Here is a 25423-nt window from a genome sequence, read left to right on the forward strand (position 1 = left end):
TTCATTGAAGTCAAATCCTCCCAGCATGCCTGCTGTGATGTGTTTATTCATCTCACGTTCATCTTGTGTATTTCAGTGAAAGAGTACGTACTGCTAATACAGGCCGTATAGAGAAAAGCCCATGTTCCAGTCCACCCCAGTCTGTGAAGTCTGCGTACTCTCCCTCCTCCAGAAGATACTGGTGACCCTCCAACCCAGGCGCAGAGTAGCCTACCCAGCTTTAAAATAATAATAACATGAATAACTCTCATACAAAAATACAAATAAAGAGATAATGTGATTTAGATCGATAGTAGAGTCATCGGGCATCTGAATATTGACGTTGATGGTTGACTTTACAGTTCTAAGGAAAAACTGTTTATCCGCATAGCACCAACACCAGCAGCTTTGTCACTGTACTCACAGGCCACCCAGGATCTTCAATGAGCCGACCGTACCGAAGCTCTTCTTCATCGTCTCAGACGTACCATCCGGACTCTCCTCTTCTGTGCTCTTCTCGTTTTCCCCTATCTCATCAAGGCTGTAAATGTCTCTTTCGATCTCTATGCAGTCCCCTTGGAACATTGCCTTTTCATACAGCACTGCCTGATTCATGACAGAGAGAAAAACTTAATAGATTATTCATCAACATTAGCCCATAACAAGCTACTGGCTTTTCAAAAAGATAGTTTTAGAATATGACCAAATAAAAATGCCTCAGATATCCGAGATATGCTTCATATGTTAAGCATTCGACTTGTGCCTGTTTACATGAGCACGTACAGTTGTGGACCGCATATTTGAAATTCTGGGAACTGCTGGTTCATTGTCACTTTGCCTCGGGCAGATACGGCTCGAGGCCTGTCTGCTGTTCTCTCAGTCCTTTCTGGAATCTCAGGCACTTTCTCAAGTAAAGCAACTCAAGAAGTTTGAGTTACAGTTCAACCCTTATTTCATAATCACCTTAATAAACTTTGTGCTTCAGTCCTCATCTGAAATGTGACTTGACTGATTATTAATATTTAATTGTATTTCAATCACTATCATATGCCTGTATCTTGTGAGAAATGTACAGCCAAACTGACTGCACCTTTAATGTCAGACAGCGTCGAGACACAATACGTTGGAACTTTCACAGCTCAGAATTCAAAGAACAAAACTCTGGCCAGGCTGAACATGCCACGAACAAAAACAAACCCTGTCTCTGCTGGACATGCTCAGTCTGGTCTACAACCTGTCTGTTAACCTGCCTGTAACAACTGGTAACTTTATTGCCGGGGTGTAGGAAATGTATTCTTTAGACATATGAAATTTAGGTATTAAACAATTCTCTGTAGAAAAGCTGTCTCACCTTCATTTCGATCGGATTTTCCACCTTAATTTGACCCTGTGAAAAAGGCAAAAGGTACAATTTTACATATTGACAAAACTTTTGTTCCAGATATGTATTTTCATGTTTTTCTAAATACACATGACTTTCTTTCTTTAATGACAAACCAAATTAGTTATTTACAGTATAGCAGAATGACCATTCTGAAAGGGAACGGTGACCATGGCTGTCCAGCAAATATTGATTGAATAATGACTTCCCTATCAGTTCCTCACACAAAGCTACTGTATCATATGTCTGCATCAGATAATAGCATAAGTCCTTTTCATTACCTTTGTGTTCTTTTAAAGTCCTATTTTGTATTTTTAGAATCTGAACTGACTGGTTCCGATCTACTTGCATTGCATGGAAAAGATCTCTTTGAACATTTAGTCTGCCACAGAAAAATCATACAGGACTATTGGCAAAGACACGGCGAGTAAATAAATGAATGAGGGGTAAACTCTTCAAGCCCTATCATACACCCAGTACGGTGAGGCGGCAGGCACGACAACAAGTGTTTTTTGCTAGTTTCAGCCTGACACGGTTAATAGTTTGAGGCAACGTGGTCTAAAGATAAATGCGCAATATTTTGGGGTTACTTAAAGATTGTGTTAGTATGTTAGTACTACACTATATGCAAGAACGCATGTACACTCTGCTTATTTCACACAGAGGGACGCGCAGCAGCACACAAACACGCCAAATATTCATAATTAATGGATTACAATGTAAAACGTGTCTTGTGGATGGTCTGCTCGTTTTAACTTTGCTCACGAGTAGATGCGTTTCTTTGCTAGAGAAGCGTTCCGTTTTTCCGCTTGCAAATTCCAACGTGTAAATAGCTAATCCGCCGTGGCGCAAGCAAAACAGACTCTTAAAGAGAATGCGATATGATACTCTGATTGGTTTACTGCACGTTTCTACACACCTATTACTCATTAAGGCAATAGAGACAACCCTTTTAGACTATGCGCCGACCATTTCTCCCGTCGTTAAACCAGCAAAAGGGGATTTGGACACGCCCTAAGTGCGCTTAGATTGTTAAAATAGGGCCAGATGAGTTTGAGAAGGTGCGGTATATGTATATTCACCATTTTCAGAGGTCGCAGTGATCCAACAAAGGGGTTAGGAAAGCCCCAGTCCTCAGGACAGAGGTACACACCTTCCTCCAAAACAGCCAAAAGGCCCTGAAAACCTGGATCACTGAAGACCAGCCATCTTAAAACATACACAGTTACAATAAGAAAGATTCCACTGTTGCTTTGGCAAGCTGTTTTGGCAAAGAACAAACATGTCAAGGCAAAAAACAGTTCCAAAATATCTTCTAACACGCAACAACAGGGCAACAGCATTCCAAAAGACACACTAAAACACACACTCCGCTGCAATCATAGTCACATGCTTTAACCTCAAAACGTTCCACTTAATCATGCAGCAAGACCAAACATCCATCATATGATCTAACTGCAACTATTAGATTTGCAGTTTTTTGAAAAAAAGATGATGTATGGTCCACATATGAGATTTTCATGAACTACATTTTCAACAGTATGCCTTAAAGAGGACATTTCTGATCAGAATCTCACTTACACTCCTGAGTGGACTTTAATGGAGCCAGTACTCTGAGGAATGCCATAAGAGCAGATCTCAATCATGTCATCACAGAATGAGGACATCCGGCCCATGCCGTTCGGCTCTGTGAACAGGTCGATTTTAGGTATGCTGTAGTCCTGACAACAAATGACAAAAAACGTTAGCTGTAAGGAAAATGATTTTATTTCATGACGCAATTAAATTTCTTTTTTGAAGAAATTAGGTATTTGACCTAAACCAATAGGGTATCATGAGTAACTGTTAATGCATATGACCTTTGTTGTCCTGAATTAATCCAGTGTGATGTTGATGACTCACCCTCAATGCCAGTCTAATGGAGCCAATAACCATGGGTGTGGTTGGGAGTGGCAAGCCATCTGGGCCAACCTCCCCACTGGGCTCTGACTCCACCCACTCATTGACTAATTCTGTTGGACCTTCCTCCAGAGCGATGGATCGACCCTGGAAGCCTGGATTTTCATAGAGCAGCCAGCTAAAATGAAAATACAGGAAACATGAGTAAGCTTATTGCACAACCCAATATTTCATTATTGAAAGGAAGCGAGGATGAGTAAAAGCTCTCACCATCCTCTGACGACCTTCAAAGAAATGACTGGAGAAAGTTCCATCGAGGTGGCGTCCTCTATGTCCCTAAATATCTCATATGCCTCTCCACCAAACTGAGCTTGCTGGTATATCACAATCTGCAAACAGAATTCAACAAGAAACATATATTCTTGTAACTAATAGAGTAATATAGTGATAGTAATTCCAAGCTCATAGGTTACAGTTCAAGTTTAAAACTGAGACTATTCAAACATTTCTGTTACTTAAAATAAAATAACTGCCTGAAGCTAAACAAAATGAGAAAATATTGCATTAGCAAAAACTGAAATAAGTCACTAAACTAAACTGAAACCTATATAGCAACATATAAATGATAAAAAATGTATAATACAATTACAACAGCACACAAAATTGCTAAAAACTAAACAAAATGTAACATTATTATAATTAATTTAAATTAAATTAAAAACAAAACTAATAAGTCTACCCAGTAGGTTTACTCAAATCTATAATAAATAAACATATATTTACTATAAAGGACTATTATTTTCAATGCATGTAGATTACACAGATATAAATATAGATACTTAGTTACTTTTAAATGTATAATTTTGCAATACCTTTCCAGGGCGTTTGTGAAAGCCTCTGACAGATGGTGTCTAAAAAACAAAAACATATTCAAACATAATTTCCATTAGAAAAAAATGACTTGCCTTTAAATCTTACGAGAGACTGACTTGGACCTTTAGTCTTAAGTGGGTTACTGTTTTTATAAACACAATAAAGCATCACATAAAATACGATCTAAAGCCCAGAGGGTCTAACATGCTTCTGAAATTACAAATTCCACAAAAGAGATGAAAGACCAGGCAGGTAGAGACAACCTGAGTATTCTGAAAGGTTAAGCAAGACTTGTCTTCCAACCTCCAGAGATTATATTACAGAGTAAAGCGTTTATACGCATGTGTGTGTGTAGAACATGCTGTTAATTCAATGAGCCATTTACAGTTGAATTAATGTTTATCCAAATAATATGATTAAACATAAACAATTGATTCATTAATTTAAAAGGTCCAGTGTATGACATTTATTTATTTGCGGTATCTAGCGGTAAGGTTGTGAATTGCAACTAATGGCTCACTAAACTCCTCCCCCCTCCCAATCGAGGGACTACGGTGGCTGACACATAACTAAGATGTCATCACAGTGCCTGTTTAGGGCTACCATAGAAACACATGGCGAATTCTGCCACGGGACCCATGGTGTATGTAGATATATATATATATCTCATTCTAAGGTAATAAAAACATAACGCTTCATTATGTAAGGTCTTTATACACCTCTGATATGTTATGTATATTATATTGCATTTCTGTCAAAATATTCTCCAAAAAATTGCACACTGGACCTTAAATGAATTATAATAAAATAAATTTTAAAAGAGGTTACTAGATATCTATGAAACATTATGCCTATATTTTAAAACAGAGCTAATATGTCAAAGTATCTGTGCTAAGAGAATCACTTTAATGAAAACTATTTAAGTTGAATAGTTAATAGTTACTATCAAACGTACCCCTACAAGTGTTGGTGAGAGGCTGGTGGGTGTATCCAGTGGAAGCTTTTGATTGCTGTTAGATGTAGATGTTAATGCTGGTATTCCTTGCAGGCCTATGTTTGCATTAAATGCATTCGAAGTGGCACTCACATCCAATGCAGGTAAAGAACTGGTGTCAGGCTTTTGCTGGCTCGCGTTGCCTTTATTGAGGTATTTCTCCAAAAAGTCAGGCAGCTTGACTTCTGAGAAGCTTGGAAAGGAAGGGGTTGTTGACGGGCTCTTCACTGAACCAACATTTTCGATTACTGTATTGCCTTGAGGTGGAAAATTACCAATGTCTTCTTTTGGAGTTGTGACAGCTTGGGACAATGGGATGTCCTTTTCACCCGAGACAGTCTGAGTTGGGGTTCTTGAGACTTTCCTGAGGTTTGAGATGATTGACATTCTTTCCAACCTTGAGGAGACTTTTCCAGATCCTTCCGTGTTGTTCTTGTTTTCTCCATCACTTTTCTCCTCCTCAACAACCTTTTCCGTTTTGTCTTGCTGCCGTCTAGAGGAAAGAGATTTGTATAGGAGGATGTCTTCAGTTCGTCTCGAGGGTGCGTTGTTTTTTGCCTCATCGTTTTTTTTCTTAATAATCATGGCTGGAGACGGATCTTTTGGTCCTGCAGTTTTTCTTGTCCCAAACTGGAATTGCTCTGGATCAAATACCTTCTCGAAGTGATCTTCTTTAATGGCCGGCATCGCAAAAGGGGGTGACGGCATTTTGTTCTGCCCATGTTTTCTAGGTGGCAGAGTGAAAGGGGAGCAGTGCTCCTTGATGTTACGAATGAACGTTTCAAAATCGTCAGAAGTATTCAGCAGGTTATCGTCACTCGCAGAACAATCCATTCGTCTCTCCACTTTCTTCTTCTCGAAACTCTGATCCACATCTAACCAACTAGAAGGGACTTTGTTATTTTTAGAAAGGTTTTTGGTGTCGAACGGAAGATTCTGCGAAGTAAATTGTTGTAGACTTTGATCAGCTGGCGCTTTCATTATTTTTGAATGACCAACTGGCATTTGTGCCAGTTGTGTGTTCTTAACTTTCAAGTTGGATTCTACATTTCTTATTTGAACTTCTGTCTTTTTGTCTTGTTTAGAAGACTGTTCTCCAGGAAGTTTAAGTGGTGGAGGTTTCTGCTCTGAAGTTTTGTCACCTCTTGGTTCTGGTTTAGAAACAGCTATTGGATTTGTTATAGCTGCTACAGGCAACTTGTTCATTTCATTCTGTTTGACGCACTCCGGGTTCAAAGTTTTACAGTCAGCCAACTGAACAGTTGTCTCTAAGTTTGACTGCGTCTTTGATACGGTCTGTTGAACACTTTCTTCTTTGCTTTGAACCTCTTTATTACTTGTGGTCTCTATTTTTGTAATTGCGGCTTTAGTCTGTTTTAAATCTGAATTCACAACATTTTCCACGTTGAGTTCTTTGGTCTCAATCTTCAGGATCGTCTCAGATGACTTATCTGAAATAACTGCAAGGGTTTTTTCCTGAGAAGACCCGGACTGCTCATGAACTTGAGAGCTCAGATCACTGGCTGTGTAATGACCTCTCTTTTTCTTCGCAAGGGTACATTTCTCTTTCTCTAACTCAACCTTGCTTTTCTCAACAAGAGATTCATTTTCAACAAGATCTGATTGGACATCTGGTACTTGGGCATCTGGGGTTGATGGAACTTGTGAATCTGGGCACGAACAATGTCCAGACTGTTGTTTTATGGGTTGTAAATTTTTTTCTAAAGGAGACACTTTGGTTTCAGCAGCACCAGATGTTTCAACCTTGTTTTCAGAGGTGGCTTTTGGTTGTTTTTGAGTATTTCCCAATTTGTAGGTTTCGTTTTCTGATTTCAAATCGGCTTTGGGTGTAATGGACAAATCTGAAATCTTGTCACTTTTGACTACTGCTTGGGCATCTGGGTTAGATGAAACCTGTGGATCTGATTCTGTCTGTGGTTTTATAGATTGTAAATCTTTGTTTATAGGTGCAACTTGCAAAGTGACTTTGGTCTCGGCAGCACTAGATTTTTCAATCTTTGTTTTAAAGGGAGCTTTTGGTTGTTTTTGAGTTTTTCCCAATGCACCACTTTCAGATTTGAAAGAGGCTTTGGGTGTAAAGGACAAATTTGTCCTCTTTTCGCTTTTTTCTACTACTTGGGCATCTGGGTTTGATGAAACCAGTAGATTTGATTCTGTCTGTTGTTTTACAGATTGTAAATCGTTTTCTAAAGGTGACACTTGCAAAATGACTTTGGTCTCAGCAGCACCAGATTTTTCAACCTTACTTTCAGGTGTGGATTTGGGTTGTTTGTCAGTATTTTCTAATGCACCACTTTCAGATTTCAAAGAGGTTTTGGGTGCTAAGGACAAATTTGTCCCCTTTTCGCTTTTTTCTACTACTTGGGCATCTGGGTTTGATGAAACCAGTAGATTTGATTCTGCCTGTTGTTTTACAGATTGTAAATCGTTTTCTAAAGGTGACACTTGCAAAATTACTTTGGTCTCAACAGCACTAGATTTTTCAACCTTACTTTCAGGTGTGGATTTGGGTTGTTTGCCAGTATTTTCTAATGCACCACTTTCAGATTTCAAAGAGGTTTTGGGTGTTAAGGACAAATTTGTCCCCTTTTCGCTTTTTTCTACTACTTGGGCATCTGGGTTTGATGAAACCAGTAGATTTGATTCTGCCTGTTGTTTTACAGATTGCAAATTGTTTTCTAAAGGTGACACTTGCAAAATTACTTTGGTCTCAACAGCACTAGATTTTTCAACCTTACTTTCAGGTGTGGATTTGGGTTGTTTGCCAGTATTTTCTAATGCACCACTTTCAGATTTCAAAGAGGTTTTGGGTGTTAAGGACAAATTTGTCCCCTTTTCGCTTTTTTCTACTACTTGGGCATCTGGGTTTGATGAAACCAGTAGATTTGATTCTGTCTGTTGTTTTACAGATTGTAAATCGTTTTCTAAAGGTGACACTTGCAAAATTACTTTGGTCTCAACAGCACTAGATTTTTCAACCTTACTTTCAGGTGTGGATTTGGGTTGTTTGCCAGTATTTTCTAATGCACCACTTTCAGATTTCAAAGAGGTTTTGGGTGTTAAGGACAAATTTGTCCCCTTTTCGCTTTTTTCTACTACTTGGGCATCTGGGTTTGATGAAACCAGTAGATTTGATTCTGTCTGTTGTTTTACAGATTGTAAATCGTTTTCTAAAGGTGACACTTGCAAAATTACTTTGGTCTCAACAGCACTAGATTTTTCAACCTTACTTTCAGGTGTGGATTTGGGTTGTTTGCCAGTATTTTCTAATGCACCACTTTCAGATTTCAAAGAGGTTTTGGGTGTTAAGGACAAATTTGTCCCCTTTTCGCTTTTTTCTACTACTTGGGCATCTGGGTTTGATGAAACCAGTAGATTTGATTCTGCCTGTTGTTTTACAGATTGCAAATTGTTTTCTAAAGGTGACACTTGCAAAATGACTTTGGTCTCAAAAGCACTAGATTTTTCAACCTTACTTTCAGGTGTGGATTTGGGTTGTTTGCCAGTATTTTCTAATGCACCACTTTCAGATTTCAAAGAGGTTTTGGGTGTTAAGGACAAATTTGTCCCCTTTTCGCTTTTTTCTACTACTTGGGCATCTGGGTTTGATGAAACCAGTAGATTTGATTCTGCCTGTTGTTTTACAGATTGTAAATCGTTTTCTAAAGGTGACACTTGCAAAATGACTTTGGTCTCAGCAGCACTAGATTTTTCAACCTTACTTTCAGGTGTGGATTTGGGTTGTTTGCCAGTATTTTCTAATGCACCACTTTCAGATTTCAAAGAGGTTTTGGGTGTTAAGGATAAATTTGTCCCCTTTTCGCTTTTTTCTACTACTTGGGCATCTTGGTTTGATGAAACCAGTAGATTTGATTCTGCCTGTTGTTTTACAGATTGTAAATCGTTTTCTAAAGGTGACACTTGCAAAGTGACTTTGGTCTCAACAGCACTAGATTTTTCAACCTTACTTTCAGGTGTGGATTTGGGTTGTTTGTCAGTATTTTCTAATGCACCACTTTCACTTTCAGAAGAGGCTTTTGGTGTAATGGAAAACATTTTCATGTTTTCACTTTTATCTTCTGCTTGGGTATCTCGGTTTGATGAAACCTGTGGATTTGATACTTTCAGTTGTTTTACAGATTGTAAATCATTTTCAAAAGGTGACACTTGTAAAATAACCCTGGTCTCAGCAGTACTAGCTTTTTCAATCTTTGTTTCAGAGGGCTCTTTTGGTTGTTTTTGAGTTTTTTCCAAAGCATCACTTTCAGATTTCAAAGAGGCTTTGGATGTAATGGACACATTTGTCTCCTTTTCACTTTTATCTACTACTTGGGCATCTGGGTTTGATGAAGCCTGTACATTTGATTCTTTCCGTGGTTTTAGGGATTGTAAATCATCTTTCATAGGTGCCACTTGCAAAGTGACTTCAGTCTTCATTTCAGAGATGGCTTTTGGTTGTTTCTGTGTATTTTCTAATTCACCACTTTCAGATTTCAGAGAGATTTTGGGTGTAATAGACACATTTTTGTTTTTGTCTATTTTTGGTTCTGAAGTTATCGTTTGCTCTGCTTTCCTAAAATCTCTCCTGGGTTTAGTTTTAGTGGGACTTAGAGTATCAGCAACCTCCTTAACCGGACTTTTTAGTTTGAGTTCTGATGATGTGCTCCTGACCCCAGTGGAAGGTTTGCTATCACCGAAAGGACCGTTAACTGCAGATGACTCCTTTTTCTCTGACTTGGTAGGTGGTGGTGATGATGGCTGACGTGACTCACTTTCTCCATGGGTAACTTCCGCACTTGAAGTCTGCTTTAAAAGACTCGGTTGTGTTGCTCGAGGTGATTTCCTTCCTGATGATGACACATCGGTCTTGAATTTTCGTGGGCTTTTTGGCCCACTCAGCTGGGTTTCGTTTGCAGGCTTCTGCTTTTCAACACTGTGCTCTGATTGGTCTGCGGCTTCGGTTTTGTCACGCATTGTGCTCTTGCTTACAGTGTCACTTGATTTGACTTTTGTCTCAATCGATTTACTCTTTGAGAAATGAAAACTGCTTTTTGATGTTGGACTTCTTTCACTTGCAGCTGGTGGCTGCGTTTTTGACTTTTGGATATCTTTAGATGCTCTGAATTCTGTGTTGAATTTAGCTGGACCACCATTTCTTGTTGAAGGTGGGGGGGAAGGGGATTTATCAACTTTGTCCTCAGATGTTGAACTTTTTAGACGTCTTTCTCTTTTAAAATTCAAAAGCTTGACCTGCTCTTTTGAGGTTGAAGGTGTTTTTTCCGCAACATCTTTCTCTTCCACTGACCTAGTCGGTGAGATCTTCTGCTTTGGGCTTATCGATCCTCCTTCAGGTGAAACCTTCAGTCTAGGTGAAATCTGACCTTCAGATTTGGGAGATAAAGAATATACTGTAACAACCTCTACCCCTTTCTTTGGTTTCTCCAAAGCCGGTGGTGCTGTTGTCTTTTGAACTTTTGTGTTAATATCAACTGATTTATTAAAAGAAACGGATTGTTCCTTTGCTGTTGGAGACTTCACCTCTTTTTGATCTGTCTGTTTCTGTGAAACCCTCCCTACAGTAGACACTTCTTTATTCGCCTCAGAAATGTTTTTGATTCGAGACATCACCGCTTTTGTTTTAGGAACAACTTGCGGTGGAGGTCCCTTAACTTTGTTTCCTCCATGTGTCACACTGCCTTGTCTGTCCATACTTCTGGAAGGCTTAGATGAGGTCGTCTGACTGCTTAAAGTATTTAACGGTTCTTTAGGACTTGGCATTTTTAGGGAGTCAGATTCCCCCTTAATGTCTGTAGCTTCTGTGTTCTCCGTTAAAGGGACAGTAGGGCTCTCTACGTCCTTTTCCAGAGGTTCTTTTAGCACGAATACAGCTTCCTCTCTCACCGGCTCGTGTGTCTGTTCGGGGGATTGCCTGACGTTGAGAATCTTGGGGTTTGGTATTCTGTGAAAAGTCGACAAAGTCAAATATAACAGCAATGCTAAGAAACAACTATGGAAGGATCAATGCACAATCAGATGACCATGTTCCTCACATGATTTGACAATTATCAAAAAGCTCAGATACATCATATGTAAACCATCCTATTTATAAACTCTTATAATTACTCTTGACCAGCTAAAATTAATTTCTAACCAACACGTTTGGCTACATTTCTGTGCCATCACATTCGTCTTAACAACCTGCTTTAGATTCTTTAACTTTTTTGCATGACATAAAACATGATCACTGAACTCCACTGACCATTATAATTGCTCATATAAAGGTAATCATTACAGGGGCACATAGAAGCATACTATTATTGGATACTCATTAAAGCTGCTATCAAAGCGTTACGTGCCATCATATCAATTATTTATTACAATAATTCTAAGTAAAGGCTGAATCATAAAAAACAGGCACAAACAAAACTGTTAAAGAAAAATGATTTGGCACGAACAACTGGCACGATACTACACTACAAAAAACATTAGAAATGCATTAGAAGAACCCATTATTATTTTACATTTTGTCCACACTGGTGCGGCACGGTGTATCATGCAGGGTGTCATGTCGCACCCTTCATGTCCAGTGAAGACACGGTGTAACATATAGACAGGTCTTTTAAAACAACATCTACTTTCAAATGTTTACCTAGCCTAGAGCTTCAAAACACTAAAAAGTTTTCAGAAAGCAAAATTTGCATCACAAATTAAGGTCAGTTCAGTTATTAGCTTTCTTAAATCATTAACACATAATTTCACAGAGCTTTGAACACATATGCAGTAACTTCAATCTATGGAGAGATCTAAGAGTTATTGTTCATCATATACTGAAATTCATGGGAAACTGAGTATCATATTGCAACTGTAAAGGGTAAACAAAGACAGTGCTGCTCGGTAACACAGGATATAGTGCAAGAGTACTCACATTTCCACCTTAGACTGCGGGATATGTGGCGTCACATCCAAGTCTGTCTCACTTCTGAACTCAAATTCAGCTCCTTCCCCATCCAAGCTCGACTGGGGACTAATGTACACTTTTTTCGCAAACACTGTCTCACTCTCTGACAATTTCAAGCTTCTACATTTTTCTTCATAGCTCTCTGCATTTGGATCATTAGAAACCACGTTCTCTCGAATGTCTGACTGCGATGCCTCAGGTTTTGACTTCTCAAACGGCCGTACGGTGACTGTGGCAGGCCATTCTGGCGCTTGCAAAGGACCAGAAGTGTTAATAGCAGATCTACCAGTGGCAGAATGACTTTCCGCTGGGCTGGCCTGTGCGAGTTCAACAGAAGATAGTGAGTCAGTAATAGAGCTCTCGCTCTCTTCTTCTGTCAGGTGAGTTTCCGCCCACACAGCTATGTGTACTTGACCAGGTGAGGGCGGAGGATATTGCCTCTCCTGTGCCTCGGGGGAAGTGGTTATGGCTGGGGAAACCTCATTAGTGCTATTGGTTAGTTTGCGCGATTTTCGCCTGCCACTGTTTTTCTTACCCATAATATCTGAATATTCTTCTTCAGCTAGACTGTCAGAGGACAGTGAGCCTCTGGAATGCGATCCGAGGGTCACTCCGACAAGCGCCGTGTAACTCCCGCTGCCTCGAATGCTTGGTTTCAAAACTGTCTTTTTAATCTCCGTCCCGCTGACTGCACAGGACTTTGGAGTATCAGGGGTTGTGTCTTCAGCACATCTATTCAGAGCTTTGTCTGTGATGTCACAACTTGTCTCCTCCAAGTAAACCTGGAGCTTCTTGCCGGCCTCCGTCACCAGATGATCGGTTTTCACATCGCTGAAGGCCTCGATTCTGCTTACCTTGACCACTTCCACCTCTCTTACGCTACCTCGCCCGCTGCTGCCACTGTCAGCAAATGGTAAGTCTCCTCCGTCCACGACAATGGAGGCTACGCTACACGTGCTGGGGCTTCGTCTCTCCTCGGGCCAAAACACTGAATTCTCAAACTCTCTGTTTAGAACAACACTGGATCTCGGTTCATCTAATGCTGTGGATTTGATTGGGCTGCTTGTCTGTGAAGACACATCTTCGTCCCTGTCGTCCAACGTGGATCTGCTTTTTTTCCTCCGAGATAAACCTCCAAAGATACGGTTAAAAAGTCCAGGCTTCTCCTCAGAACTCTGTCAGGGCAAGAGATAAAAAGAGGTGAGGCAGGTGGGAAATACATGAGCATAAATGATTAATTATTACAATATGGATCATTTCTGAATGCTGATTGGTCAATATACAGTATTACAGCCATGCTAAAAGTCACACTTGTTTACAACCTCACTATGTAGTACAAAGAGTTATTATTTCTGTTGCATAGCAACATACTGATGTATTATAGATTAACTTCCTGCTGAAGATAAAACTTATTAATGTCTTGTTTATTATTTTGTGTCTCTTATGCAATAATTGTCAAGAGGGGGAAATTATGTTTAAATATTATAAAGTAAATGTTGCTATGCTTTGTGCATAACTACATAACAGTCTTTATTCATAACTAGATAAAGTACATGGGAACATTTTTACACATTTGGCATTTGTCTATGAAGCAAAAAAATGTAAGATGAATGCCGATTGAATAAAGCCGCTTTACAAAGAATTGCTTGAGATAACAAGCAATTCCGTATCAAGATCATACGAGATACTTGTGGAATTTGACATATGAACATGCGCATCATGTCTGCATTGAGTAAATTCACTCTGATGAGATTGTAAAGTTTAATGTTTTAAAATTTTTAAGTAACACCAGAAGCCAATATCCTGAAATATGGTAATTCTTGAAAGGACTTCAGTATTTAGCTGTAGGCATGGTCTACGGATGTATCATCTTACTTCTAACAACTTGGAAGTCCAATAAAACCCACACACAAACTTGTGGAGTGTTTTTCTTTATTGTACATTACTTGAAGTTCGGCAAAGTTGAATAATTCACGTTTATATTGTATTTACATGAACGCAGAACCTTGATTACAGTGTGTAACATTAATCATACAATAATCACATAATCATAAGGTATTATGCAAAATGGGAAACAAGCCCTAAAACATCCTCTTCATAATCTAACCGAACATTAGACCAACCCAGGCTTGGCACCTACTGAGGAAACGAGTGATGTGCAACAGGACAGGACACACAGCCTCCCGAGAACAAGAGGAAACGCACCTCAACAGAACGTGCAAGTCAGTGCAGCACCCTAAAAACGCATTACTATAACGGTACCCTTACAAACATTTACCATAGTACTAATAAATTACTATAGTACTACTAAGTATGAGAAACACAATTGCAACAGTACAAATTACCAAAAATGAAAATTAAAAGCGTCTTACTATGACAAAATAATATCCTTTCAGCACATAAACTATAGTAAGTTGGTCTACTACATAGTTATTGCACTATATGTATCCATATACATTTTTAAGGTGATCAAAAATTGTTCAACGTTAATCCGCCACGTTGACAGCATCGTAAATTCAAAACACCCACTGCTGCAATTATTCGCAATACACATCTGCATACAAAACCCACGAGCACCCGAGGTGATATGACTAACCTCATACCTGCCAAATCTCCGTTAATAATAGATGATCTCCTCTACAGAACGGGTTCAGAACAAATCTGCTTTCTCTGAAGCATGTCTCTCCCTGTCGCTGTATCTCCACCCCTCACAAACTCTCAAACTGAGGCGAGAGGTTTAGACTCACGCAGCGCTGCGCAAACCGATCGGAGTATGACAATCAGGTATCGCGAGAGCCATTCATAAGCTCGGTTCGCGCGATACAGCGCCGATCGTCCTGCGCAAGTCAGCATACGTCCATCGCACCTAAACATACCTAGTGTGCTTACTACATAGATAAGATTTTAGGACCTAAACAGCCCGTTACAACACAGCTCAGCACGCGCCAAAAGTATGTCCGGAACACAAACGCTGTCCAAGTAGGTTGTCACGGTATTTTTTAAAACGTACCCTGAAACTCTCTACCAGCACATAAAACAGCACAAATACTTTCATTGTAAACATTTATTCGCTTTTAAAGAAAAGCCTCCTTACCATTTTACTGCAGATGCGGACCGAGAAGAGAAACGTGCTTGTTTTTTTTCACATAAAGTACTAGATTCAGATCGCAGAAATCACTGCAGCCGTCCAAACTTCTCCGCAATAAAAACCGAAAGGAAACATTCACCCCACAAGTTATGAATCCAATACGTTCCTTGTTTTCAGTCGATATTCAGCCCTGCTCGTTCAAGCGCGCTGCCCAGTCCGGGACTGCAGTCGGCAGATAAATGTATTTTTAAGAAGTTGAAGTAATGTTTTGTTTACTTTGGTGGCACCTTTCCAGAGCTTTTGCAGGTTAGGCCACATGTAAGCATGCTCACGTTAGAGCTGTTGTGTAACTGGCAAAGTTAAAACAAATTCATTCATAGTGAATGTATTGAGACCGAACAGAAGCAATGCCACACCCTTCCTCGCTCCGGCAGAACTCCAACTACAGACTTCTGGACATTAATAAATACTAACTAGAATTCAAAAATAGTGGTTTTTATCAATCGTGAGACTCCGCTTACCAAGATAAAACACTCATTACTTATTATATTGTTGTTTTTTACTGAGTTGTGTAATTTATTTTTATTTAATTTAAGAAATACATTTCAACGAAATGCTCCATTAAGTTGCATTATTATAAAAAAGGCTTGTTTTTTATAGTCTGCTACATGTTATTTGTCAACTATATTGTATAGTTTTTTTTATATCATTTGTACATATGTCAAATTCGCCTATTCATTATTGTGCAGGGAAGTAAGAACGAAAACATGGTGCAACTGTGCCACTGAAAACACTCACTGTTGCATGTTTGCGCCACGGTTTCCTAGGAAACTACATTACATTTGTCTCTATGCCCTGCAGAGGAAAAAGATTTAAAGGTTGTGTCCCAAATGACATAGTATACACTGTGCACTTGAAGGGGTTTTGCAACTGTCATGCATTCTGACTTCTTTACAATGTTAAACGTGCTGTCTTCTCATGCTTACTTGTCAAAAAAACGAGTTGGACGTATTACGCATTATTTCTGGTCTCGATACACTCCCCCTGTGTTTGTACAGGTTTTGGAAAGTTTCTTCCGAACATGAAAAACCGTTACGCAACAACTGTCCTTAGTCCCTTATTGGACAATTCTACCGGAAAAGCACGCGGAACGCCCACGCGTCAACTATAGAGCATGCGCACAAGTCACTTGAGAGAGAGAGAGCATTATGTTCGCGAAGTTCAGCTGTGTTTTTTGTCCGCTGCATTGTGGTGATGAAGGCTATGTAAATGATGGCTATGAGGCTGGATTTGAAAATAGTTTGAAACTGATAGATGAAGCGCCGGTCGCAGCGCTAAAAGATGCCGGACATGAACCGCAGTGACTGAAACTGGGCTGCGTTCAGCCTCGACAAAACGTTGCAAAAATGTTTCTCAACCCCAGAAAAAATCTCAAACCCTGTTGCAAACCGTTTCCAGGAAACATGTAGCAAAACGTTGCGCACCGGTTGAGCCTGAACATGCCCCTGATTGTCTGTGTTTAATTGGCAATGTGTGCGCACGTGCTTTAGTTCTGCCCCCCCCCCCCACAGGCGTCGCATGTTTTCGGAAATAATCGTACAGTTGTATCTGGCTTTTATAAATGTGATCAAACTAAAGACTCTGCGGATATTTGAAGGGTGCGATACTATTCTGTAAATACTCAAGATAAACATGAGATATACAGAAACTGTAAGTTAGGGCCACTCTAAGGCATTTTAGAAGAGTAATATTGTCCCAAATGAAATAGGGAGCCGCAGTGATTAAGTATTTTTGTAGGCCAACCCGGAAGTTAGCACTGCGGTGGTTCCCTCGACCGAAAGCCTATGCATTTGTCCCATAGACTTTTGGAAGATCGCAAAATACAATCGGCAGAATTAAAAGCTAACACAATGCTATAAGAGAATAATTTGCTTGATATCAATGTCACCACCACCAATCCTCCGACAACTCTTTCAAACTTAAAAAAAATGTGTTTCCTGGTAAGTAATCTCTGTGAATAAATCTGCAACATCCCTGCCAAAGTAAGTAGTTGCTTTTAGCAACAGCAGTTTTTATAATTGGGTAATTGGTGTGTTTTATGTCATAGAATAAAAAGGGAAAATATTTAGATGTTTTGTTTACCACAGAGCTTATTTTGGGCTATTTCCCAAAAACCCATATAGAGGGTATGCATTGACATCACTTTCTCACGTGAACATGTCGGGACACGACCTGTGACATGCTACCGGGGTGGCAAAAGACCCAGCAAAATGGCTGAGGAGAATAGGAGAAACAAAGAATCTGGAACTAAAACATGCAATTATTTGAATTGTTCTTGAATTGTATAGTGAAATTACAAGCAGCTGACTTCCCTACGTCTTTACAAAGGAATCAAGTGTTCTTGGACACTGAAATGTTGCAGGGAATTGCGTTTGCTGATACTGGAAGCAGTCATTTTGCTGAGTGTTTTCCCACCCATGGGGGGCGTGCTCATGTGTTGCTGGGATTTTTGCCACCCATGGGGGCGTGCTCATGTGTTATTCAGGTGGTAAAGTGACGACACATCGATACTCTCTATACTAAACCATTTGATACTAATCGGAAGTATATCCCTGCGTCCCAATCAGCATACTATCCATCCTAATAGTTAATAATAATAATAATTAGTATGTCCCAAATCGTAGCATGTTGAAAATAGTATTCCAAAGATTCCCGGATGGTCTACTACTGCCGGTAGAAGTTTGAAGTGCGGAATGGTGCACATTCTAACAGCTGATATTACTGCGAGTAGGTGGAGTTTAATGAGGTTCCACTGCATTAATAAGTTATAGAACTGATGCGTCACTAAATTAACAAATGTAAGTATACAGTTAACATTACATACGAAATAATGAAGGAATCATTACCTTAATGGAAAGAAGAACTGTGTTTTGATGTGTATGACAGTTTTTGCCACAATGTTGTCTAGGCAACAACAGCCACTTCTGTTTCCTGTTAGTATGTCCCAGTATGTGCAATCTCTTTTGCCATGCACTCAAAAGTACCTTCTATTCCAACACAAAATCAGTACCTACTATAAGGCATAGTATAAGTGGGCAAATTGAAATGCAGGATATGGGTTTCCCAGTGCGCAAATGACGTCAATCGCACGGCACAATGCGTGTGAATAAAAATATATTTGTGCATTGTAAACTTTATCTAGTTTTCATCTGTATTGCCCAGCAATTCTCAGCAATCATCATCAGATTGAAGCGTTATCACTCTGCAGGAGAGTTTTGCTTGACTTCGTTTTGAAGACTTAGATTTCGTGAAATACTTTTTGATTCTGTAATTATTCCATATTTCAACATTATTTAGTCATACGATGTCACAGGTGTCCTAGTCATACCACCACAGATTCTGCCACATTTGGTTAGGGTTTGGCCTGAGACTATTATTAATTGATCGTATGCAATCATAAATAAAAGGCAATGCTTTGAAACTATTGTATAATTTGAATCACATACACTACAAAGTGAAGTGTCCATGCTTTGTAGCTCCAGATCTGATTTGCTTCTGTTGTGTGTTGCATAGGAATCTGTGTTTGATCTCTCCCCAAATGTCCCTTCTAAGTTTGCCAAATGTCATTGGCGGAAGGCCAATGATTTAGACGGGTTTACTGTTTTGCTAGAGCCGAATGAGTTCCAAGCAGATCTGACCTATAAAATTGAGAGTTCTTGTGATTCCCACTGAGACAATAAAGGCACAGTTCCCCCAAAAATAAATGCCACTCAGAACCTGTATATGACTCTCATCTGTGTAGCGCAACATTTTAAGAAATGTCTCAGAGGTTTCATCAAAAGGTCATAAAGGTTTGAAATGACACGAGGGTGAGTAAATGATGAGAGCAATTTATTCAATAAGGCATATACAGTATTACTTTGAATTATATGCTAAATGTAAAGTAGAGGTTACTCATCTTTGTCATTTGCAACATAGGGCCAGTTCTCATGTTTGACTTTACTGTTATGTAACTTTGACGTCTCTCAACTTCATATGTCAAATTGACTAGTCCAATCACAATCTAAGATCATATTACCAAAATCTTTTTGAAAACCCTTTTGTTTAGGTAATGAGTAACCGGACTATATGCAGAGTACATGGATTACCACAGAAACAAAAAGACGAATGTGTATGTAGGGCAGAGTACATAATGTACTTTTTGCAGTATATCCTGAGCTGTCTTTAACATAGTTTGTTTAATGTCTGCCACAAAGTCACTGTGAAAACTATATTTTGGAAAGCAACAATGAACCTTCAAACTCAAACATTGTATTTTTGCTGCCCTCTATTGGCTTACTGGGGCATTCCTTTAACACTGACAAACAGTCAGGGAATTGTATTTAATTATGTATCCACCATATTAAACTAAGGTTGGCTATTTCATTCTTTTATCAATTATAAAAAACTAGTGATCTCAGTGCAATTCCATTATTTCAAAGAAATATTTAACAATAACGTTGACATTGATAAATATTTTTGTGTTCAATTGAGCTATAACAAACATATTATATACAATTTTAATATAATTTCAAAATACACAACAAAACTTTGAGATACAAAGCCACAGCAGTTAGAACAAAGGACAAACATTCTCTCTCTCTCTCTCTCTCTCTCTATTCCTATTTGTGCAGAATTACAGAAAACAGCAATATAAACAATGAAAAAACGCTGAAAACCTTTCAGACAAGATTCGGAGTGTGTTTGTCTGATTCTGCAGGGATCTGTGACTGCTGTAATCTGAGCCACTGATGAAAGCAGAGGAGCAGCTGCCTTAGGCTAAAGTCAACTAGTCTCAGCATACATAATGCAGTCAATTTCCTCCTCCTTATAGTACATTTAGCTTTGGTAATGTGATGAAGATTTAATAACTGAGTGTTCAGGATCGGACAGAAAAACGTCATATATCAGTTCCATGAAATTAATTCGTATTAGGATGTTAAGACAAAAACGGGTGCAACAACTTTAAAGTTAGATCAATAAAAACAGCAGCACTTCTGAGCCAAGTCAATGGAAACATTTGTGCTTACCTTCCTTTGCTTGGAAGTGGGAGAGGATAAATCTGGAAGCGAAGCGAGATCCAGGCTGTAGGTTGAATTAGTGCGAGAACGGACAGGAGTGGGGCAGGAATCGGTCATGAAACAGTCCTCCGTTCGGATGCTCATCTGATCAAAACTCCTGCAAAACAGAGTACCAATTGTTACTGTAGTTTGGATGAAGAATGATGCCCTACTTTGCAAAGGAGAAGAAACAGATCACGGCCACAAGGGGGCTGTATTGTCTTGAGAAACCATTCCAAAGAGCTTTGCATTAAACTTAAAAGAAACTTCACCATAAGATTATCTTTGAGCAAGCAAAGCATAAAAATGTAAATGGAATATTATGAAACCAAGAAAATCTCCAGGAGATTTGTGTACATATCCAGGTCCATTGTATAGCAGCTCACACTTGAAACCTAGTATTTTTATTTTTTTGCAATAAATCATTATTATTAGTCCTCTTTATGTTTGCTGCTGGGTTTTGCAAATATCTATCCAATAACATTTTTTTTAAAAGGGCTTGTCAACCTTGCAGCAAAGTAGTACAGTGTTTTTCCATATTCTGATGTTTCACATCCAAGGTTAGTAAAGTACAGCAAGGATATATATAATTGAACATTGTGGTGCAATTCTTAATCCAAATTCTTATAAGACAATAAAATTAACATAAGGTGTTATATGAAATCCACTGTGAATCTATTGCATAGTGTGATACATATCGTATAAGAATGTGGTATGTGGTGTCATGTCAGGTTTAGAATAATATTATTAAACATGGTCTTTATCTTGATAACTCTAATTGTTTTTTAGCACTCCACTGCAATAAAAGTGTTTTAGCTTCCAAGTGTAAAATAAAGAGCTCTTGCCAACATCTTATAATAGTTTCAATTGGGTCTTTACATGATGCATTCAACTTCCATTCAAAGTCCCCAAGGCGAAAGAAAATACTCCAAAAATAAATTTGTCACTGTAGAAACTAATTTGATTTACAACTGTTATGTTGTTGTGCAGTTTGTGCGTTTTTAACACATGGCCACCAGGGAGCAGTCTGAGATAGCTTTGCACAAGGCTTTGTTTACTTTGTATTCAGTTCACCTGCAGAAATAAAGCCCTGTTTTGCCCTCAGTTTATTGTATTGTACTACTGGTCCAGAAACATCACAACTGTGTTAAAGCAAATACAGATCCGATGAAACCTGTTCCCAAAACAAACAAATTACATTACATACATTTCAATAAAATGAGAAATTTCATTTTACATATGTTGAAGTGAAATTAGCTGTGCTGCAGTTTTTTTTAATTGAAGTTCACAATTAAACTTAGGTTTGAAACTGTTTAAAAACTGAAAACCACTCATGTGAAAATGATAAAAATGTTCCCTGTCAGGTGAACATTTTAACTAGAAGGAAGGACTAGAGCTTTAACTAGAAAGAAGAAAGGAGACAAACATTCTGCCTGCAAGGATGTTTGTTCAGCACAGTGGTTGTGTGACCACAATCCAGGGTTCATACCTGATGTGTTACGTTAAGGGTTCAGAGTTGTCCAATCCAAGACCTCAGGCTTACTGTTAATTTTTTTAAACAGATAGCTCTTCACTGGAAGATGGGTTATTTTAGTATTTTTATTTAAAAAATCCTTCTTGTTGTTATTGGCACTGATCGGCTTTTCTCAGGCTCAAAACTGAAAAAAATTTAATTGCAGTTTCCTATTTGACTGTTAGTGCCCTCTAGGCAAAATTACAAGTACATGATCTGGCATGTGCCTGTTACTGAGGTATACATGATCTCAGGGATGTGGAGGTTACAGAAATCAAGCTTCAAAGCTTACAGGTTTTCATATTTATTCAAAGTGAGTTCATATCAACAGCTCATAGTGATTTTGTTTCCCTTTCCTTGGGGGAGAGGGGAATTTATATTTTAATAATATTTTAATATTGTAATGTTTGACTTTAATATTTAAAATACATTTTATAAATATACCAAACCTCTGGTTAATAGCATTAGGTCAGTGAACACAGTTCAATTTCTATTCAACCAAAATCAAACCTCTAGCAGTGCTAAGAATATTTTGTCAAAGCACCAAAATGGACAGTAAAGAGTCACAATATTAAGGTACTGTGATCAAATCTCTGTCAAAAATGGTCAAATTTCTGCTTATTCCCGCATGAGTGGTGATTTTAGCTCAATGCTCTATAAAACATTGACCTAGAAATCTTTTGGTGTTTTTATTCTTTGTTTAAAACACTTCACACCCTGTCTACACCACACACAACAGAAGACAATAAAACAACAGAAGACAATAAAACACATTCGGATTTGAAAATTTGCCCAAACTGAATGTGGCGCAATCCGATGCAACAAATGTCTTGTTCTTGTTGGGTTTGTCATGACACGTCACACCGTTTGCATCTGGTGTTACTTTAAATAATATGTTTATTTTGGTTGTAATCAATACTACTCCCACACCAAATGGTCACTTATGTCAAATGTATTTACAAAAATCTGCATTGTTAGGTGAGATCTAAACATTTAATTTATACTGCAGATTCTCTGCGGGTTATTCATAGCAGATCTGTATTAGTCCATGTGCGCAATTAAGAAGCAATGCCTTCACCATTCTCTCGTTTCATGGTCATACAGACATTATGAATCTAAAATAATGTAAACTTCTATTTTTAGGTCAACACTGTGACAATGTGACAACCCCTTAAAGTGATGTAGGCAAGCTGCATATTTGTCCTAAATCTATTTTTCTATATAACCTTTTACATATATCACCAGTAAAAAAGATGGAGAACAGTGAGTGGTTAGTTATTGTTTACTGTAAAACATGTCCTATTCTTAATCTTGAGGTTTTCAAATGTACAAAGAACCAAAATGAAGATGTTAGAGCAGGTTTTTAACTTACATCACTAATAAACAGTCTACAGCTTTTAAGGGCCATAATGTACCTTAAGTGGCTTAGACTGTAAATCGACAATAATCACTGAGCTTTCAAGCTTGCAGAGTTTTCATTAAAGCAAATATTTGTCGGTGCTTTCTTCTAGAACAAAGATCACTATTGGAGGCTGATCAGACTTAGATATTAGTCCACGGCCACTTTTACATAACACCGAACTCCTGACCTACATTGACATGTTGACAACAGGACCCCCCAAAACAATGATAAAATGACTATCCTGCCACATTTAAGACAAAAATCACCACTGACATCAATATCTTTAAATAAGAGTGTGCTCATGTGAACTGTGTGCTGTGTCCCGGTCATGTGTGCATAAGGGTTTTGTGCAAAGGTGAACTCACAAAAACACCTAATTCCTTTGTGTACAAGGTCCACCTTTTATGTGCATGATGGCCTTCATCTTAGAAATTGTGTATTCTGTTCTGGTTAAAGCTGAAACAAGTTTATATAGCCAGATGTCATCTCTTTTTTACCCTTGTGTATAAAGTGACAAAAGAAAAAAAAGAAAATAAACCGAACACTAACCCTCTTCTCTCAACAGGTAGTGGTCTAGCTTCTGTTGAAACTAGTAACTTTGTTTTAGCACCTATTGTACTATTGCTCTTTGTATGCAATTATTGCTTATTGCTTGTATGACTTATTGTGTTCTATCAAACACAAAGAAAGATATTTGGAAGAATGTTAGCAATTTTCACTAACATCACTCACTACCTTGGTAGAAAAAATATTTTATATTATTTATTTTTTCATTCTGATTGATATTTTTAACAATTTAGAAAAGCAAATAGTTCTGGGGTACCATTGAGTACCAATTTTCTTTTTATTTGTGTTTAGCAGAACAAAGTAATTTAAAGTTTGGAACAATTTGAGGATAAGTAAATGATGACAGATTTTTTATTTTTGGGTGAACTGTTCTTTTAAATTCAGTAGAAGATTGGTGATATAGTGATGTCACCCCTGTGTAAAGTTTGCTTACAGAGCGAATGCTTCAAGTACACACTTTAAATGCAGGATACCGGATGTGTGGAGTGCATGGCAAGATGCTGACTGACACGATTAATCCGCAGCATGATGGAACAGACAAAATACATGGTAAACATACAGAATGTAAACGTTCTGTAAACGTTCTTGTGTTTGTTTCACCAAGCTAATAGAGGAAGCTGACTAAAGTTTGACTTATTTATGTCTCTTAATAAGGTTCAATACTCTGGAATCCAGAATTAAATTTAGTTTGTTGTGAAAAAAGTTTGTTGGCTTTGGTGAGTAAGTAAAATCCTAACAGATGCCTTTAAATTACTGGATAAATACTGAGACGTTTGGTTTCCACTGGTGCTGTTCTGGGTTTCTAAAGAGCAGTCAGTAATGGATTCCATGTTTGGTGCTTGATCTACCAGCTTTGGAGTTTTAAGTAGAAACATCACACAGGCCTTGCCTGAATCTCCTGTTACCTTTCAGGCCCTGTTCATTGGAAATACACACCCACAGTTTCTGATGCTATAACCATATGATGTGGTACTAAAGCAATGTGGTCTAGTCGGTTTGACACCTTATTTTGAAAACGTGAAATCAATAATTTTCCTGATAAAAGATTATCCTGCTTGTCTATTGGTAATGTCACGTACAGTTTACATAGAAAGCCATTACACCTTACCTCACTAGGGCTAATTTTGCACAACATATTGTAATATCAGACACAATATAAATGGGCAATTCCAAGCAAATATAAACCTTACATTTAAAAAAGTTAAGCTTTCACCAAAGTTTTCACCATATTAAAAGCTCAGATGTCAATATTTGTAAGGTCTCTCTTAAAATTTTTAAGGGATTTTTTCTATATTAAAAGCATGATTTTCCATAGTGAGCTGCTTTCAAAATTGTCACATCCATAACAGACAATGTTCCTCCCAAATGGGCGCATGAAAATACTATTTTGTGTCCTATAATGTGTCATCACTTCTCCATTTGTTCGTGATTTGTAATTCATAGAAATCCTACAAAGTATGGTGTCTCAAAGGAAACTTGTCTTTTTGTCACATCCATAACACTTGTGTTTCCATCATCTTAAATATACTGGTATAAATAAATACTCATAGGATCGGTTTCACAGACACCGAATTAAGATATTTATGTTGCCTTTATAAAAATGCCTAAGAAGAATACATTACTGGTGTCTTGAGTAAAAAAAACATGGC

General features: G+C 38.3%; 1 protein-coding gene across 2 annotated transcripts in view; it reads right to left on the minus strand.

Annotated features, from left to right (window-relative positions):
* The window catches only part of crybg1a (crystallin beta-gamma domain containing 1a), a 39422-nt gene that overhangs the window by 6851 nt on the left and 7148 nt on the right, over positions 1–25423 (minus strand). The window contains exons 2-12 of one of the 2 annotated variants that reach the window (XM_079458833.1): positions 20263–20410; positions 12073–13280; positions 5088–11106; positions 4132–4170; positions 3530–3648; positions 3263–3437; positions 2942–3081; positions 2443–2569; positions 1331–1366; positions 404–585; positions 92–218 (exon numbers count right to left, since the gene is read on the minus strand). In XM_079458833.1, coding sequence (XP_079314959.1) covers positions 92–218; positions 404–585; positions 1331–1366; positions 2443–2569; positions 2942–3081; positions 3263–3437; positions 3530–3648; positions 4132–4170; positions 5088–11106; positions 12073–13280; positions 20263–20410 — 8320 coding nt within the window. Of the gene's footprint in view, positions 1–91; positions 219–403; positions 586–1330; positions 1367–2442; positions 2570–2941; positions 3082–3262; positions 3438–3529; positions 3649–4131; positions 4171–5087; positions 11107–12072; positions 13281–15199; positions 15634–20262; positions 20411–25423 lie in introns of those variants that run through there. The other variant, XM_079458834.1, reaches the window with a different exon arrangement.

This window comes from Barbatula barbatula (genome assembly GCF_947034865.1).
Source record: "Barbatula barbatula genome assembly, chromosome: 6".
Taxonomy (NCBI): domain Eukaryota; kingdom Metazoa; phylum Chordata; class Actinopteri; order Cypriniformes; family Nemacheilidae; genus Barbatula; species Barbatula barbatula.